The 19,795-nt window shown below is 32.8% G+C and overlaps 1 protein-coding gene across 2 annotated transcripts in view; it reads right to left on the reverse strand.

Annotated features, from left to right (window-relative positions):
• Positions 1–246: 246 nt before the first annotated feature.
• LOC131851122 (forkhead box protein L2-like) overlaps positions 247–19,795 on the reverse strand; it is a 64,337-nt gene continuing 44,788 nt past the window's right edge. Inside the window, exons 3-10 of one of the 2 annotated variants that reach the window (XM_059201556.1) lie at positions 14,935–15,103; positions 14,528–14,859; positions 14,053–14,278; positions 9,058–9,214; positions 5,918–5,990; positions 4,889–5,008; positions 1,192–1,329; positions 247–543 (exon numbers count right to left, since the gene is read on the reverse strand). In XM_059201556.1, the coding sequence (XP_059057539.1) occupies positions 473–543; positions 1,192–1,329; positions 4,889–5,008; positions 5,918–5,990; positions 9,058–9,214; positions 14,053–14,278; positions 14,528–14,859; positions 14,935–15,103 (1,286 nt within the window). In that variant the 3' untranslated portion in view covers positions 247–472. The remainder of the gene's footprint in view (positions 544–1,191; positions 1,330–4,888; positions 5,009–5,917; positions 5,991–9,057; positions 9,215–14,052; positions 14,279–14,527; positions 14,860–14,934; positions 15,104–19,795) is intronic. The other variant, XM_059201562.1, reaches the window with a different exon arrangement.

The following is a 19,795-nucleotide window of genomic DNA, read 5'->3' on the forward strand; positions in this document are numbered from 1 at the left end:
CGATACGATACGCAATGTTTTATTTACGGTAAACAAATGATACACAATAACAAACGCGTCGAACGAAAATTCGCTCCTATTAGTCAATGAGGCCGCGCTGATCGCCGGTCCCATGCAATTTCTTTCTTGTAGCAACTTGTGCGACATCCGCATCCGCATGCAACTCCGCATTGATTATTTCGGATGTGTAAGTGATTGCGGATGTATAAATTTATTCCGCATTTGCGGATGCAGATGCGATTCGCGACATCCCTGATCTGAACGTAATATCCGGCACATTTATAATTATATTCAATTCGTAGACTTCCACAATTACTCACATACGTTTAACTATAAAGTTTTATACATTGATCACTAGATACTACAATTTTTTTAACAGTCATTATTAATCCGCTGTGTATCTCATTGCTTCGAGTGTATGAGATATTATATGGATATTCTAGTCTTGTATTTCCCTCCAACTTTGCTTTATTTACATATAACATTTCGAATATGGTGCTGCGTTGGATATGAAACTCGGGGAAGACTCTTCTTTCACGCCAACTGAAAATCAAATTGTTTATTTCAATTAAATCAAAATATCATTATTCATGTAGATTTATTACACACTCCTATGACATATCAGGTCTACCGTCAGTTCGGAGTGCTTTCAACCTAACAAGAAACTCAGTTATTCTTTTCAAATGAAATTGTACAATTTTATAAAACTACCGATTCATTTTTAAATTAATTATATAATATAATCATAATTCATAATTTATTTTGGGACATAATAATCTTAAACTGCACAAGGACAGTTTAACCGCTTATGAACGTAAATTTTTTTATATTATAATTTTTCCCTACAGTCCAATTTAATACCTATATAGATCCAATTGAGAAGAACTGGTAATAAACTCAATTAAATTACCGGTTTTTAAAAAGCCAGTTTATTTACAATGTATATTTATATGGGTGTCTATGTCTAACATTAAATGAAAATCCCGTGCATGAACAACTATTGCCATGCACGCTCGTCATTCAAGTGATCGTTTAGTGAGTAATGGGCTTTGCTCAGTAAATATGTTTTAACAAATGTTTTGAATTTATTTAAGTGTAATTCTAGTAAATCCTTTGGCAACTTATTGTAATTTTTTATACTCATTCCCTTAAAAGACTATTTGTTATTGAATCTTTGAGAAGTAGACTAACAGGAAAAATTGTATTCACCATCAGGCCAGAAAGAAAACCGTGAGGCAGCACCCTCTGATGAAGTCACTGACTCGTGTCGCCGCGTCGGGGAAAAACTACTGGAGGGCACGTACCCCGAGTTGGGGCTAGGGGAGCCACCTGTCAACAAAGACATTAACATATCAAAATAATGATAATCTCATTCTTAATATTATAAATGCGTTGTTCTTAATATTATAAGTGCGTAATATTAAAAAAGTATGGATGTTTGTTACTCTTTCACCCAAAAATTACTGAACTGATATTTATGAAACTTTACAATAATTATTGGTGACAGACCTCGTTTTATAGCTGTTTCTTATTTTAAACAATATATTTTTATCGACAAATTATTTCGGAATATCCGTTAGTTTCGGATAATTTCAGTAACGGATATCAAATTTTTAAGGAATTTCAAGGGTAAAATATAAATAAAGCTAACAAAATAGTTACATAACATGTCTCAATTAGGCTTCGGCCCTATCCGATATTATCCGAAACTTTTATTTCGGATTCGGTTACGGTTACAGAGCTCCCTAACATCCCTGATATACATACACAACTAGACAAATAATGACAACCATACGATTTGAATCGTGCGAGGAATCAAACCCGTGAGTTAACTGGACCACCCAGGGGGGAATGGGGATTGTTAGTAATGTGGACTGATCATCTTATTGCTAGCAATGTACCATGTCAGGTTGACCTCCACGTAGTTCCCCCTGGAAACCATCGTGATAAATTCTTGGTGAATTTGTCACGATGGGCTAACTGACCTGACTTCATGCTCATTATCATCCTCCACTGGTGCCCCGCCAGCGTAAACCGTTAGCGTAGGTGGGTGCACCATTCCATTATCATCCATAAAAAAAAAACTGGACCACCCATATTTTTCCTGAACAATGTTATGAATACAAATAATCATTTCAGATGCAACATGCGCCATCTATGTGTTCATAAATCTAACAAAAAGCTTGCTATCAACACGCCCTATGCGATAGTTGATTTCGAAACGCCGATAGATAGCATGACGCAAAGCAAACCCTGCTGTAATAGCCACTAGATGGCACTGTAAATGAAGAATTAAGAATTCTGGAAAATTCCAAAAGATGGCGGAATTTTCGTAACACTTTATAATGGAACTTGAATTTTGATTATGTGCAATTGGAAGGTTTGACGGAAATTTGGAGCAATAAAGTGAAACCTGTGTGGCGAGTAGTAACTTTGGAAAATTGCAATAGATGGCAGAATTTATATCTCTTTATACTGTACTATTACGTCTTATGTATAACGAAAGTAATCCGAGAGATGCCACTAAATAGATTTAAAAAGCACTACACCAATAGCTCGTAAAAATTGCTGGATACTCTTTGCTAGAATTGGCTAGACATTTTTAATGTTCTTTATTTATAATATAATCTAATTGTAAACCATTAAGAATTAGAATTTGCATGCCTCCTGATTTGAGGCGAACATTTGTACCCAACACTGTAAATGTTGAAGCAAATAAATTGTCTATCTATCTGTATTTATTATTTGTTCACTTTTAGAAATTAACTAGCTGACCGCGAGGACTCCGTTTCGTTTCAAAATTAAATACGAGCATGTCGGTCAAAGGTTTTTTGAAGTTTAGTTACACAATAAATTTCTGAACGTGATAGAGATATTGAGTGGATTACATATACAGTAGTAAATATAATTTACTTCGTTCCGATCGCAGTTGCACGTTACACACAAACTGTTACTTAGCAACAATACTTATTTTAAATGTGATCGATTATCTACTTCAATCAATGTGCCTAATAGAACGCACCCTGTTTGACAGGTATCAGCCATTTGTATGGAAAAATATAATTGTTGTTTTCACTATTTTACTAGCAAATTCTTCATATTTTATAACCGTTTAAACCTTCACTGGACTTCCACAAATATTAGCCAAATCGGTTCAGCCGTTCTCGAGTTTTAGCGAAGTGTCGCTAAAACTCGAGAACTTATATCTAAGATATTTTATATATTTTATAAACAGCATCTGAAAACTGGTTGCGTTCTTGGATGCTGGAGTGTGTGCTGCACTCCGCTAATTTGCTCGTATGGGGTGTACCTTTGGGGTGTTGGTGTCAAAAGCATAATGCAATCAGCATCAAGAAATGAAACTTTTGTACATTTTTGTAGAATACATCGTTTTTCAATATCATGTCAATATATAAACCATTATTATTTTATTATATTTTAATATTTTATCTATTGCAAAAATCTCTTATTTCAAAAAGAAGATATCCTCGCTCCAATTTTTAATGTCCTCATCCAATCCGGTATTGTCATTCTTTTTGCTCTTTTGTTTTTTCTATATTTTAGATTTAAATCATCTCATCAAAGGGTAGCCGACATGTGTGGAATGAAATTTAGTTTTATATCTACTTCTGTAGCGGACTCCTTGATAGGTCTTTATATTATTTTTTAATTTTATAGTCATATTTTTTTAACATATTCTTTTTGTAACATTCTATTATATCTCGCTGTCGCATTTTCTTTTATCTCCGTATTTTTCCTCATAAAACCCTTAATATCTCACTCATCAGTTACATCAGATACCTCCGATTCAACCTCTCTGTCACTTTGTTACTCAAAGTAAAGTTACCATCCAATTGAAATTAGCCTCAAATTCAAAAATTTATAATAATTAAAAATACATTTATTTCAAATATGGAATACTACTTATATAAAATATACGGATCTGATATCTGTTCTTTGGAGATACGAGGATTGACAATTCCAGAGAAGACTTGAAGGGAACCTTCGAGGGAAAAGAGAGTACAGAGAATGCAAGCATACTAATTGGAAGTGCCTCATGACGCAGTTACACTGAACCTGTGAAACGTATCTGCGCCATGACCTAGAACATTCTTCACCATCGATCCGAGTCAAGGAAACATGTTAAGGTGCAGAATTCAAAGGACTGGCGAGTTCTCTAGATTCCTCGACTGGACTAGACGATAAGTAATCCAATCTTCCAAACCTACTTCCAAAATTACGAAGGCCCACCCATTTAGGCCTGAAGTTAGGTGATAGATTAGTTTAAGTGTACTTTCCCAATGTAAAAATTTATAACAATTTTGTAAAGAGCTACTTACATTCGTGCCGCTGGCTACCACGACAATTCGTATTTATAAATATTTATATTTTTAAACGAATATTATCATTGTTTATATGGTCTGTCATTCGATTATTCCTCTTGCCTTCTGCTGCCATACTAGTTTTGTTGCGACATATATTTTTATAATATACTATTATACATTCATATTGCGCCTTTAATTATCACCATCGTTGGCTGCACCGACCCCAGCGCCTTCCACAGAGTCCCACACAAATTTCATTCCACCCTCTCTTTATTTTTATATTTACTCATATACCTCACGTAACAATACTCACAAATTTTTAAAGTTATAGCACACTTGGTATCCGCTAGTGAATATTATATATACACCGCATTTACGGGTCTATGATAAAACAGCAAGATTAAACGGTACAACTTTCATTGATGAAAGTTCAAGGGCATCGGATTTTGTTTATATTTACAACTGTACTAAGATAGTACACTCCAAGTAAACAAAGCTGCTATCTATTTATTTTTGAAGACCTATTTTCAGTACGGTAGTTATTAATAGAAAGTAACTCATACCTTCAGGCCAAAATGGAAATCGGGACACATTATCCGAGGACGTAACAATATCGTGATGCCGACTTGGAGAGAATCCACCTGATGAAGGTGCATATCCGGGACCTGGGCTTGGAGAGCCATCTGAAATTTAAAATATTTTTGTTCTAATTTTTGAGAGGCGTTCATTTTTCTGTCTTGGATCGAAAGATTAGTTAATGTGGTCAATACCAAAAAAGATTCTGAAGGACTCTTATACAGTAAGTATTTCATATGACTGTGGATAGTTATAACGGCAGAAGAAGAACCAATAAGAGATGGATGGACTGTGCAAAAGATGAAGTGACAAGAAATGGAGTGAATAACGAAAAGACTGCGAACAGAGATGGATGAAGGAAAGAATATATTACGTCAACCTCAAACAGTATGGAATAAGAAAAAGCAGTTGATGCCTGCTTATGGACTTTCTGTTAAATAAAATACCGATGACGAAAGAAAATAACCCGAGAAGCAGCGGTAGGTTCCAATTGAAATCGCATTTAAATATACCAAGCAAATCGTGGATATATCAAGTGTTGCTTTCATCACAACTTCAATTGGCAATGATCCTGCCTACTTCATCTGAAATTACAGTTGTGAAGATATCTATTAATCTTATTTTAAAAAGTGCAAAACTCTTTATAATAGCCTTGCTACGTTTGTCAGAACAGGTGGAAAAAATGTAGAACGAAAGGATAAAGAAACAGATACAATGTAAGAACCGTGAAGACATATATTGATCTATGTACATTATTCAAAATTGATCTTATGCTAACCAGTAAATCTAAGAAAGTAGTTTCCAGGAGCGTCGTGTATACACGACATAAGAGTATAAACAATTGTGTGGTTGTATTGAAGTTGTAAACAGAGTAGTATGTAAAAATAGAAACCTATTATTACTCAAGTTGTTCTTACGAGCCCCATAAAGAGTTACTTTAGATGTAAATCCCATGGAACCATCCCATATACCTTAAAAAATAATTATTCCATTCTAAATAATTTTTCGTAACTTACCCAACGCTGTAACTCCTATAGGATTGTAGGAATTCATTGGTATTGACTGCATCGGTTGTAATGGATTCTGCAACTAAAATACAATATTATTAATGCGTATATCAATAAACAATCATTTTTTTGTTCATGTAGGTCTTTTACAGACTTTTAGGATATGTCAAATCTACCGTCATCAATTCAGAATGATTTCGAGATAAGAAGAACTGACAAGAAACGCTGGTCTTATTCTTTTCAAACAAATGTTTTACATCCTTCATCATCATCATCATCGCAGCCCGGAAGACGTCCACTGCTAGACACAGGCCTCCCCCAAAGATCTCCACGACGATCGGTCCTGCACTGCTCGCATCCAATGCCTCCCAGCGATCTTGACCAGATCGTCGGTCCAACTTGCTGGAGGATTTCCCACGCTGCATCTTCCGGTTCGTGGTCGCCACCCGAGGACTTTACTGCCCCAACGGCCATCTGTCCTTTTTACATCCTTACTAATATTATAAATGCGAAAGTGACTCTGTCTATATGTCTGTCTGTCTCGCTTTCACGTCAAAACTACTAAACCGATTTAAATGAAATTTGCTACACAGATAGTCTAGACCCTGAGAAAGGATATAGACTACTATTGAATGCGAAAAAAGGATTATAAGAGATTGAAATTGGGGATGAAAGATGGTATGGAAGTATCGTAATTTTTGAGGCTGTTGATTAAATATAAATAATTATGACATTCATAATTTTTTTTTAATTTACCCTTAAGGGGGTTGAAAATTAATAGGTAATAAAATGGATGAAAGTTTTTACATCCAAATAACATATAGACTATAAATATGTAAAAGGATATTATGTAAATTGGGCGACATATAATGATAAGTGTGATGCAGATGAAGTCGCGCGGGTTAGCTAGTGTTTATATAATACAGATCAATTTTAAAATTCAAATTTCGGAGAATAAAGTCACCACTAGCATATGCTATTGCAAAAGCAAATAATCTAATCAGTGTTCGTAACCCGAACAGACAAGTCCCCACAAGCAGCACCCCTTCACGAGTATGACGGATGTTTTCTGAGTTAATCTTGCCTAAAGCATTGTTCAGTGCGTAAAATGAAAATAGTAATAAAATCATAATATATGTATAGCTAGATCAGAGAATAGGCTCTAGATAGAATCAGATGAACGACCAAATAAAATAAGACTTCAAGTAAGCAGAATTTGGACGTTTCTATTTGTGTTCAGAAATATCAAATTTCAACAGAGAAGTGTAATTACGTTGAGTCTAAAATATTCGGTATCGATTGCAAGTGATAATAATGAATTAAACTATTTAACCGGAGGAGTTAAGGAAAACTTAACTATATGGAAATATAACATTGACCACTGGAAAGGTTAAGTAAATATAGTTACAACCAGAAATTGGGCATTAATTGCTAATTTTAGCGAAGGCAGAGACTAAGAAGAAGACGCAGTGTGGGAAGGCCCTAGTGGCCTAGTGGCCCAAGGTAGACCAACGATCTGGTCAAGATCGTTGGAAGGCGATGGATGCGATAAGAGCAGGACCGATCGTCGTGGTGATTTTTGGGGAGGCCTTTGTGCAGCAAAGGATGATTTAGCTTTAGATCTCAATATAAGCGGACTACGATCATTGTTAATGTCTCGTCGTTGTCTCAAATATTAGTTAGCAATAACGCAACGTAACCCAACATTTATAAAACTTTTTTGTTCAATTTATATGTAGCCCTTATAGATGACAGAACTATAATTTTGTATTTAGAAAGATTAGAAGAAATTTCTGTTCGTTGAATTTTACTGTTACCTTGTGAGCCTTTTACCAAATATACATATTTTACTTTAATAAACTTACACATAAAATTCCCGTCTCATATGTATTAACATATGAGACGGGAATTTTATGGTAAAGGAACGGAACGGAACGGAAGAGTATGGTAATTAACCATACTCTTCCGATACTTGACAGATTTTTATGAAATTTTATATATATTTTTTATACGTCTGAGTCTGAGATAAGACATAACTTTTTGACCATAACTTTTTTTATATAATATGGCATTAAAACATACATACAACCCCAGATTTTCACCCTACGACCATCAGCCTCTATTTTATAATCACAATTTAAATTTATATGACAAAAACGTTTGGGGGATAAACAACTGCGGATTAAACCACTGCAAAATTACAATAAGGTTAACTTAAGAAATCAATTTATATGGTAGTATAAGATCAAATAATTCAAAGTTATGTCCCATCAACTACATAATGCTAGAAAATATTTTACCCGATAAGTTTTTATAGTGCATTGATAGAGGTGTTTCTGCAAACATGTAGCTTTATCGCCTTGTGATACGCTACTAAATTTTTAATCTCAATTTAATTACAGAAATGACATTAATCTTTTAACACGCAATAGGCGTATTACCATATGAAATATTACATGTTTACAATGAAACAGAATACACTGTAAAAAAGAGACGGCTTAGAGGTTTAGCACACCGCCTTACGGATGATCGCGGGTTCGATTCCTCAAACATTTGTATGCATGAGTATGATTGTTTGTATCGGTCTGGGTGTTTTCTATATATGATATATAACTAATCCTGAATAATGTTTAGAATAATGGTTATATCTTTTTAATAAATGGTTTCTATAATTTATAGCTTAACTAGTATCTAGATGGCGCTGTGTGAATTGTCCTGAGAATATTATTATTATTATATAAAATATGTATATATAAAATATATATATATGTATATATGTATCTTTTCAAATACATAGTAATTTGAAAAGATTTTTTTTTAATATAAAATTTTTACTTTTTTTTTAAGTACTCTATCTACATACGTAAACGATCCACCTATCTATGTATATAATGAAGTATACATTATATACATAGATAGGTGATTTTTTTTTTAATGTGCGATATTTTTTAACTTTTTATTTCCTGCTTTTGCGTTTTCGGGTTACGCTCGCTTTAGCAGAGTATGTGAAAGGTTTTATTTGAAAACGAGTGATTGGATTTGCGATGTTGTTATTTTTAGGAGATGGATTATTTACACTGATGAAATATTTGTGGTTCTTGGTATGTATGTATGTATGGTATGTATGTTTTTTTTTGTGTGATTAGTACCTGTCCTTGCAACTGATGTGATCCGAAGGGGTTAACTGAGACTGGAGACGATTGGTGCGGCATAACACTATGAGGGGAGCACCCTGATGGACTCCTGCCCATGCCACCACAGGCGCTCGCATAACCCAGACCACCAGTCGACTGAGCAAGCCAAGTACTGGAATATAAAACAATAAATTTAGAGACAAATACGCAGCATATTATATATATACTAGCTACTCGCCCCGGCTTCGCACGAGGGTACATGTATTATAATGTATAATACATATACACCTTCCTCTTGAATCACTCTATCTATTAAAACATAACTGCTTCAAAATCCGTTGCATAGTTTTAAATAGTTAAGCATATATAGGGACGGATAGACAGCGAGAGCGACTTTGTTTTATACTATGTAATGATGAGAAACACATTCGCAAAGGTAAAAATAATAATGTACACAATAGAAAATTTGCCAATTAGTTTTTCTTAATTTTATTGCATGAAATCAAAAATCATATATTGAATTTTCACAAACTACAGAATATACTTTGACAAAAATTTGCAATGTCGATAAAAAAAAAACAACGTAGAGAAATGATTATCTGTTTCAGAAAATCAAATATTATCTATATACAGATGAAATAGAATCCAATACCGTAATTTAAGACAATGATCTATACATATAAATAAAATTGTAGTGTCTGTTTGTAATATTAAAATAACCGCTTTTACTACATGCATATGAATATACTAAGTATATTTATACTTACACGGTACATACACCAAAGTACCAGTAGTTCCTGAGATTAGTGCATTCAAACGAACAAACTCTTCAGCTTTATAATATTAGTATAAATAATTCATTTTATACACATTTTAATAATAATTTACTTGTAAGGATTTCATTTTTCATTCATAACAATTATGACATCTACGATAACAAAGAATACTGTGCGAATACTGTAACTAACATATAGTAATTTTTGTAGCTGTGACGTGGTCGTGTGGAATGAGTAGTCATGCTCACTAAAATGTCCAGATATGTGGCGGCGTGGTGGGCCGGGTCAATGGGCTCCCTAAAATATGGTCGAGCGCAGTGATGGCTGGCTCATCCGTCATACTCGTGAACGAGTGCTGCTTGTAGGGACTGGTCTGCTCTTATCACTACGACTGATTTAATCTTATTGCATATTTATATTTGACCCAATAAATTTGTGCTGGTTGGTAGTTTGTATTCACACTTCTATTTCGACTTGTAAATGTAAAGTTACAAGGATTATTTAAAAGAGCTACACACAAGTTTCTTGCTCGTTCTTCTTGTGATGAGACAGCTTTCCGAACGAGTGGTAGATAAAAAACAAATTGTTATGACTATTCAAAAGTGCTTAAATTAAGTTTATTTGAATAAATGATTTTCTATTCTATTCTATTCTATTCTACAAAGTTATGTCTGCTACAAAATTGATATAGTTGCATCGAAAACTAGCGACCATGTAGAGCTATTCTGTAAGCATCACTTATAAATTCGAAAGTGGAATCCGCGGTGAAATAGTACATTGGTATTTTGTAAATAGCGACTGCAGCGCCACACGCTCGAGAACGGGATGCAAGTAAAACGGACACTAGTGATTTTTTTATGAAACATATCCAAACTCTATAGTCAGTAGGAACTTTATATTTGCAAATGGATACAAGTACTAGTTTTATTACTCAACAAACTAGTTTTACCTAAGTGCCGTTTGACGAAATTTAGTAATTCGTTTTATGGAAATTGCGTAAGGTTTTACAACAAACTCCCAGAGTCTATACTCAATTTACCAGAAAAAAATTAAACGTGTCATAAAATATTTTCTTTGTAAAAAAGCTTATTATAAAATTGAAGAATTGATAAATGTAAAAATGTGTTTGTAGAAAATATCTAACATAAAATTCATAACGCTGACAAAGATGGCTGATTGAACAGAGATTAAGTGAGCGGTTTCTATGTTGATTCTAGTCTAATCCTTGTTGTTAATTAAATATAAGTAAATCAATATTTATTTAAAAGAGCAACACACAAGTTTCTTGCTTATTCTACTTGTGATGAATCTGCATTGCGAATAGGCGGTAGAATCAAAAAACTTGACTATTCAAAAGTGCTTGTAATGAGTTTATTTGAATCAACATTATTTCTATTTCTATTTCTACTTCATTCCCATATTCGTGTATATGTAGACTATAATCAGACCTCATATATAATTTATTTATTAGAAGACCAACAGTGCACAATCCAATGCATTAAATCAACACCACATTTCTGAAGAAAGGTTTAATAACTCAACTTATACATAGTATCGAAGAATTTCGAGTGAAGCGATGGGTGAAATGAGTTGATAGAACGCTTACAGAATATCAATGCCCAGACAGCAACTGTAGAGGTATCTACGTTCTCTAAGTCGACCGTGAATAGATAGATATAGTTTGTAAACTCCGCCCATCTCACCTGCATCTAACCAATGGTGAGTTACATGGACCGTTTCTAGTACTACATCTTACGGAAAATTATGATAATTATTTATTAAATATGATAATTATAATGTAAAAACTTGACGTTCATAAGCGGCTAAAATGTCCTACATGAATAAATGATTTTTTAATTTGAATTTTCAATTTGGAATTTGAATATGTACAAGAGTTAGTTAATTTAAAACTAACTTCGACTTTACATGCATCTAATACAGGATTATATTTTACGACTAGCTGTTCCCGCGACTTCGTCCGCGTGGAATTTATCTTTCCTTATCATTGCATTGCCTTTATCCCATTATTTGGGGTCGCCGCTAACTTTATTTTTCTAAAATAAAAGTAGCCTAAGTTCTTCTTTCCAAAAACAGTCCCTTCAAAATCGGTCCAGCCATTTCAGAGATTAGCAGGATCAAACAGACAGACAGACAAAAATTGTTTAAAAACAATATTTTGGTGTATGTACCCTATTTATAATAATAATAATAATAATCTCAGGACAATTCACACAGCGCCATCTAGACCCAAGTTAAGCTAGCTAAAATTTGTGTTATGGGTGCTAGATAACTGATACATAAACATAGACTTTTTTTTGTAAATAAATACATATTATGCACAGAAAACACCCAGACCGATACAAACAATCATACTCATAAATACAAAAGTTTGTGCCGTGCGAGGAATAGAACCAGCGACCATCGGTCATAAAGCGGTGTGCTAGACCGCTAGACCACCGAGGTCGTCATTTATATTCATATGCATGTAGCAAAAACAGTCATTTCAATATTACAAACAGACACTCCAATTTTATTTATATGTATAGATTTTGATGGATAGACAAACATTTGTGTCAATATTTATGTATTTTATTTGTATATTATGTATATGTTTATATATTATTGATGTCTTTCAATCCATTATTGCGCCATCCACTATGTCTTTTCTCCTCTGCCCTAAGGAAGAGATCGATTAAACGATTACTTACTACTCAATACTATTGTATATTCTTAAGGTGTAATACAAATGTTTGTTAACCAAAAGCGAAACTTTACGCAGTTACTTCCTTCATTTACGACCTGTAAACTAATGTCTAAGAAGATTGAACATAACCTAAAAGTATTTTCAAATAATAACAAATATTAAAAACTCCACTATAATTGTTAAAAATTAAACTTTTATTATGTCTAAGAAGATAGAACCTAACCTAAAACTATCTTCAAATAACAACAAATATCAAAAACTCCACTATAATTGATAAAATTTAAACTTTTATTATGTCTAAGAAGATAGAACCTAACCTAAAACTATCTTCAAATAACAACAAATATCAAAAACTCCACTATAATTGATAAAATTTAAACTTTTATTTGTTTGTGCCATTTTTATTGCTAATATTAGACATGTAACTATCAACAACAAGCTGTATTATATAAAAAAAATCCAATTTATCTTCAAACAAGTTTCAACCGATAGATAATTGTGTATCAATGTCATCAAGCCGGACCAACAAAATATACCTACCTACACTATTCAGATATTAGTTTACACAAGTTTAATATTTATTAAAGTAATATTCATAAAGTTTCGTATGATAACGAAGTCAAATAATAAATCATTATCAACATTAATGTATTCGTTATATGCTGTATCACAATATCGGCAGTCAGTGATAGCTAAGTCAAAACGAGGTCACGGCAGACTGCACCTGTACACTGAACATTAAACAATATATAATTAATTACTGTAATATGTTGACGACGGAAATTGAAAATAAAAAACTCACCAACATATCAACGTACCATTAGCATTTGTTTTGTAAACATCGGACGAGAAACGTAAATATTTAACATAATAATTTGTAGTAAGTGACGCTTGACAATTTACTCACTGCTACTGACTCACATTTATATAAATGTTAACAACATTTGCAACAATTTACACAACGTCACACAAGTCTACTATAACGTGTAAAAAATACTATTCATTGAACACATGTTTGTATTATTTAGATTTTTCTGTAACTAAACATTTGTACACTACACTTGCCTAGACTTGGAACTGACATCTTACCGAATGAATTATTTGCTGCATTAAATATTATGATATCAGGAATTGTGCAATCAAACTTTACTGTTAACCCTACGGCCTCTAATAGCTTCACCTCGGTGGCTTTAAAAAATCTAGCGATAATTTTTATATTGCGATATAACTTAATTATATCATTACATATTTATTATACACACGTGTATATAAAATTGTGCCTTATACGAATTGAAAATCTACAACTAACTAACTATGTATCTGTTTATATTTTAGACCGATTTATCATCTGCTTGACATATATAACGATATGCAATACATCAGAAACATTCCAAAATGTATCTACTATTTAGATAAAATATATATTACCAGTAGTAGCAACATCCGCAATTATTAATATTGCAAAAAATAGCTTCACCGTCTTCTTACATTGAGAACAAATATAGTAAACACATTTTGCATAACACTTACGTGTCGTATCGTGGATAAGACGTCGGATAGGACGAGCTGGATCCAAAGTAATTCCTCGCTCCCAATGGAAGCGGTTGCATGTGAGGCGGCACGTGCTGGCCGACATGAGCCACGTGATATCCATCACCAAATAGCGTCTTAGAATACGGCGTGGTCCGGAATGGCCTCTTCATTCTACGCCGCCGTCTGTAGTTACCGTTCTCGAACATATCCCCACATTGTGGATCTATAACAACACTGCACTCACAACCAAAAAGGCCACCAAACTGTAATCGCAAGCAATTCGCAACTCTAACTCTAACACTATATGGATGATAATGACGTGACTGTTGTGTAATCGCTTAGGCTTCACATCATTCGCATCGCTTTATATTTCAGTGACACTCTTTAGTCTGCTAGCAGATTTGAATAGATTACGCGTGTATCCTATATCATAAAATAAAGCAATTTAGTTGTAATAATGCAATCAACTTACCTAAAGTCCAATAATTTCCTTTCCTCTCGCCCCCACCTTCTCTCGGGACTTTCACAAAGCATTCATTCAAACTGAGGTTGTGCCTTATGGAATTTTGCCATCCCTTTTTGTTTTTTTCGAAGTACGGAAACTCCTTGGTGATATAAGCATATATTTCGCTGAGCGTCGCTCGTTTCGTATGGCTATTTTGTATCGCCATTGAAATAAGGGCCACGTACGAATATGGGGGCTTAGTCAGGGCTTGAGACGTGGCTGTAGTAGATTGTGGCTTCATTTCTGTATTCCCAGGACTGACGGGCGCCGATGTTTTTGATTTGTTTTTGGTATCATTACTGTTACAAAATTTTATGTTACATATATAAAATTTAGAGTCAACGTAAGATCCCCAATAATTTTTATTAACAAACCTGTTGTTATTATTGCTAGAACTATTATTATCTTCTCTGGAAAGTGCGGGCAATGAAAGATTTTGATATACCCGGGATATATCTTCTTCGCCTTTCATGTTTTGCGAGTTGGAAGTACCATTGCCACTGGGTTCTTGAATACAAGTCCTGCTCTCGTACGGCGATGTTCCTATAAAAATAATTGAAAGTTCCAATATTAATACATTAATAATTTTTATGGTTACATAAGATTTATATTGCACCATAAAAAATAAAATTTGAAATCTAAATATGTATAACTCAAAGGTACTGACGTAGTAATCTATCAACGCACAGCCCAAACCACTGGACGGATCGGGCTGAGTTTTGGCATGCAGGTAGATGTTATGACGTAGGTATCCACTAAGAAAGGATTTTGATTAATTCTACACCCAAGGGGATAAAATAGGGGATGAAAGTTTGTATGAAACTTTGTCAATTTTAAACCGATCAGGCTGAGACTTTGCATGCATAAAGCTACTATGACGTAGGCATCCCCTAAGAAAGGATTTTGATAAATTCCACCCCTAAGGGGATAAATTAATGCGAGCGACGCCGCGGGTAAAAGCTAGTAAAACTATAAGTAAAAACCCTAAATTAATAGATAAAAAACAACTCAAATAGCAGTTGGCAGCTCACAGTTGCATAAACAATAATAGATGAACTTAACGCGTGGACTACCAATAGAACATAAACGAAAAAAAGGATTATAAAGGAATATTTTTACTCAAAAAGTTGGACCCGAATGGATGATTAAAGCACGGGAAAGAAAAATATGGAGAAATTTAAGAGAAGCCTACGAGGTTTTTAGGTTTTATTGCTGAGAATGTGTGCTGCAACAACAATTAAAAAACTGTAAAACAATAGAATAAAAGTGTTTTTTATTTTTTATTGTTCTTAATATTAAAGTTCGTTCAGATCATGACATGTTATATCTGTAATCAGTAATATTTGTGTATCATAATATCCTTTTTATGTTTCAAAATCAATCAAAATAATAGAGATATGTCAAATTTATCATAAGTTCGAAGTGCTTTTCAGCTAAGAAGAAATGACAAAAAAGCTCTTTCTTTTCGAATGAACTTGTACGTGATAACAAAAAAAAGATTAATTATTAAATTCAAATAGAGATAATATAGTTATATTGCATTTTATCAATAGGAAATAATGTAATCTGCAGCTTATCGTGAAAAGATAATTAACTATATTTGCATAAAGTTTACCTAAAGTTAAACTATATAGTTAAAATACTACGTCTATATAAACAATTATTGAACTGAAAAAAGAATTATATATAAACAATTATTGAACTGAAAAAAGAATTATCTATGTCATATTTACTAACATTTTCATATCACATTTCAACTTCAAAATGTAGAGTTACAACAATTATTAAACACACAAACTTCTTTCTCGTTTTTCTTATGATAAACCAGCTTTCCGAATGAGAGGTAAGAAATAAGTGTGACTGTTGGAAACTGTTTTATAAACCTTTTTTATTGTCTACATTTTTTATAAACACTATTTTGTTTTTACATGTGACATAAGTAAGTCATGACAATTTTTACGACGTTTTCTTTGCTCGTCGTCTTGATCTCCATCCTTCACAATAATCAATCCAAAAAGCTTAAATTATAAGTTTATTAAAAAGATCATCGCGCAAGTTTCTGGCTAGTTCTCCTTGCAATGAGACAGTTTTTCGTATAAGGGGTAGAATAAAAAAAAGTAAGACTATTGCAATGTGCTTAAGTATTTGAACAAAAAAAACTATTCCATGACCTAAATGATCTTCTTTAACTAAGTATAAATTGTTGAATCAACTTCAAAGCAAATCGCGAGTACACAATAATTCTATTTATAATTACATATAATAATATTAGAGTTTTAACCGATCTTACGCGTACGTGACTCCGGATATGGGTTTCTTGGAATCCGTCGACTACAGCTACGCAGGCATTGGTCACTTTTGCACCGAGCTATTCATTGCAAATAAAACCTTGCCAACCTATTGTTGATCAAACATGATTCGAAAATAATACAAGTCCGAACAAATTAACGGGAAAATAAACCTGATACCTATTGTAAAAATGTTTATAGCAACGTTACAAATCGTGCCTGCAGTTATAATAATGCGAGCTAAATTGTAAGCACAAAAAACAAGGCCTAACTTTTGTTTACAAAAGATACTTATACTTATTATATAGTTAGTTAACCTACAAACGCGGGAGCCTGGAATGGCTAATTATGTTTCATTACGTAAATACGAACTAAGAAAGGATTTCCTGAAATTCACACGATTACAGAATGCACGGCCATTGTACTACATTAATCTCAGTTGCGTAATGCCTACATTGCGAATTGGAACGTCTACCCTTTTGAAAACAAGAAAAAATATTTTAAGAATGCTTTGACATTATATAATTAAGAAAATAGGAAAATTAGTAATTCTTCTTTAATGTAGTTTTATAGTTAGTAGTTTAGTAGTTTTTGTTGCATCATGAAGCATCATGGTCTGTCGTAATTTTATTTGTTGTCTTGATTAGACTTAGATTTGTTCCTAGATGTAAGTAGTTATGTATCATGAAGACCTTGGCCTGCCATAATTTTATTTATTTTATTTATTATATTATATATATTTTATTTATTTGTTAGAGAAGATTTGAATTATTATAAGATTTGTTCTTAGATGTAAGTATAGTAATTTAGTAGTTTTAGATGTATTATGATGAACGTGGCCAGCCGTAATTTTGTTTATTGTCGTTGTTAAGTAATATTAGACTTAAGATTTGTTTCCAAATGTAATTATAGTAATTTAGTAGTTTTAGATGTATTATGATGAACATGGCCTGCCGTAATTTTATTTATTACTGTTGTTAGATAAGATGTGACTTAAGATTTGTTACCTGATGTAAGTATAGTAGTTTAGTAGTTTTAGACCTGCCGTAATTATATTTATTCCTAGACGTAAGTAGTTTAGTAGTTTTAGATATATTATGATGAACATGGCCTGCCGTAATTTTGTTTATGGTCGTTGTTAAGTAATATTAGATTTAAGATTTGTTCCCAGATGTAAGTATAGTAATTTAGTAGTTTTAGATGTATTATGATGAACATGGCCTTCCGTAATTTTATTTATTTTACTGTTAATAAATAAAATTACGGACGGCCATGTTAAATAAAATTACGATAAGATGTGACTTAAGATTTGTTACCAGATGTAAGTATAGTAGTTTAGTAGTTTTAGAGCTGCCGTAATTATATTTATTTTGTTTATTGTCGTTGTTAGATAAGATTAGATTTAAAATTTATTCCTAGATGTAAGTAGTTTAGTAGTTTTAGATATATTATGATGAACATGGCCTGCCGTAATTTTGTTTATGGTCGTTGTTAAGTAATATTAGACTTAAGATTTGTTCCCAGATGTAAGTATAGTAATTTAGTAGTTTTAGATGTATTATAATGTACATGGCCTGCCGTAATTTTATTTATTACTGTTGTTAGATAAGATGTGACTTAAGATTTGTTACCAGATGTAAGTATAGTAGTTTAGTAGTTTTAGACCTGCCGTAATTATATTTATTTTGTTTATTGTCGTTGTTAGATAAGATTAGATTTAAAATTTATTCCTAGACATATTATTTATTACTATTACGTTAGGGTACCCCTTAATGATAATGTAATCACGTATATAGAACGTTTGTTAGACTTGTCAAGTGTTTTTTTTTTATTGGGTAATTGGGCTGTTGTCAATAGCTTGGACCTGTAGCATTGCGACCTACATAGATATACCATATAGTGCTCGCCTCTTTTCAGAGTACGCTATCTAGACCCGTCAGGTACTAGAATTGAAGGATATTCTTAGGAGCGATGGTTGTTATCTCCTCAAGATAGAGTGTAAACTTTCTAAAGGAGATATTACGTTTATGCATAAGTGGGTTACTACTACATGGGATGTATAGTGGCATTTCCTCGAAGTATCTGTAATAGATAACAATATTTTGAATTTGAATTTATCTCATTGCTGATGACCATATAAATCATATTAGTCTAGTAGAAACTTGGGACGAGAAATACAAAAATCTCTGCACTAACTCTTAAAATTTTATATGTATACGCAATATATCTGAGAATAGATTGTTACCTATATTTTACACTACTGAGTGATAAGGGTGGCCCACCCCAAAAAAATCTATTAACAGATAAAAACAGTTCAATGTATATACAAAACTAACTGTGCCCACGACTTCGTCTGCGTGGTTATTTAAAACACTATAGTTTTCTCCGCTTTTGCAACATTTTAATGTTACATTTCTATTGGTCATAGCGTAATGTTATGTAGCTTAAAAAGCCTTCATCGACAAACGGACTATCCAACACAAAATTTTTTTTTTTAATCGAACCAGTGGTTCCTGAGATTAGCGCATTGAAACAGACGAACAAACAAAATCTTTAGGTTTATAATATTAGCATAGATTTAAAAAAAACTATATATTTGTAACAGTTGTCTAGTAAGCTCTGTTTATCTTCGAATTAGATGGCGTTGTGTGAATTGACTAGATGTTATTATTATTATTAATAAAGAGTTATATTATAATTTGCTTTTTTTTATTAATTCGTTGTATTCTCGAATTTCTTCTGTGTTGTTTATGTGATTATTATTACATATCCTTCTTAAATTAAAATTGAATTGAAAAATATTTTTTTCAATTCGAACCAGTCATTCCTGAGATTTTCCTGAAGATATTCTGAAATAGAAATAGAAATAATCTTTATTCAAATAAACTCATTACAAGCACTTTTGAATAGTCATATTTTGATTCTACCACTCATTCGGAATGCAGAT

The sequence above is a fragment of the Achroia grisella genome, unplaced genomic scaffold, assembly GCF_030625045.1.
Source record: "Achroia grisella isolate CSIRO2021 unplaced genomic scaffold, CSIRO_AGI_Agris_v1 utg1173, whole genome shotgun sequence".
Taxonomy (NCBI): Eukaryota; Metazoa; Arthropoda; class Insecta; order Lepidoptera; family Pyralidae; genus Achroia; species Achroia grisella.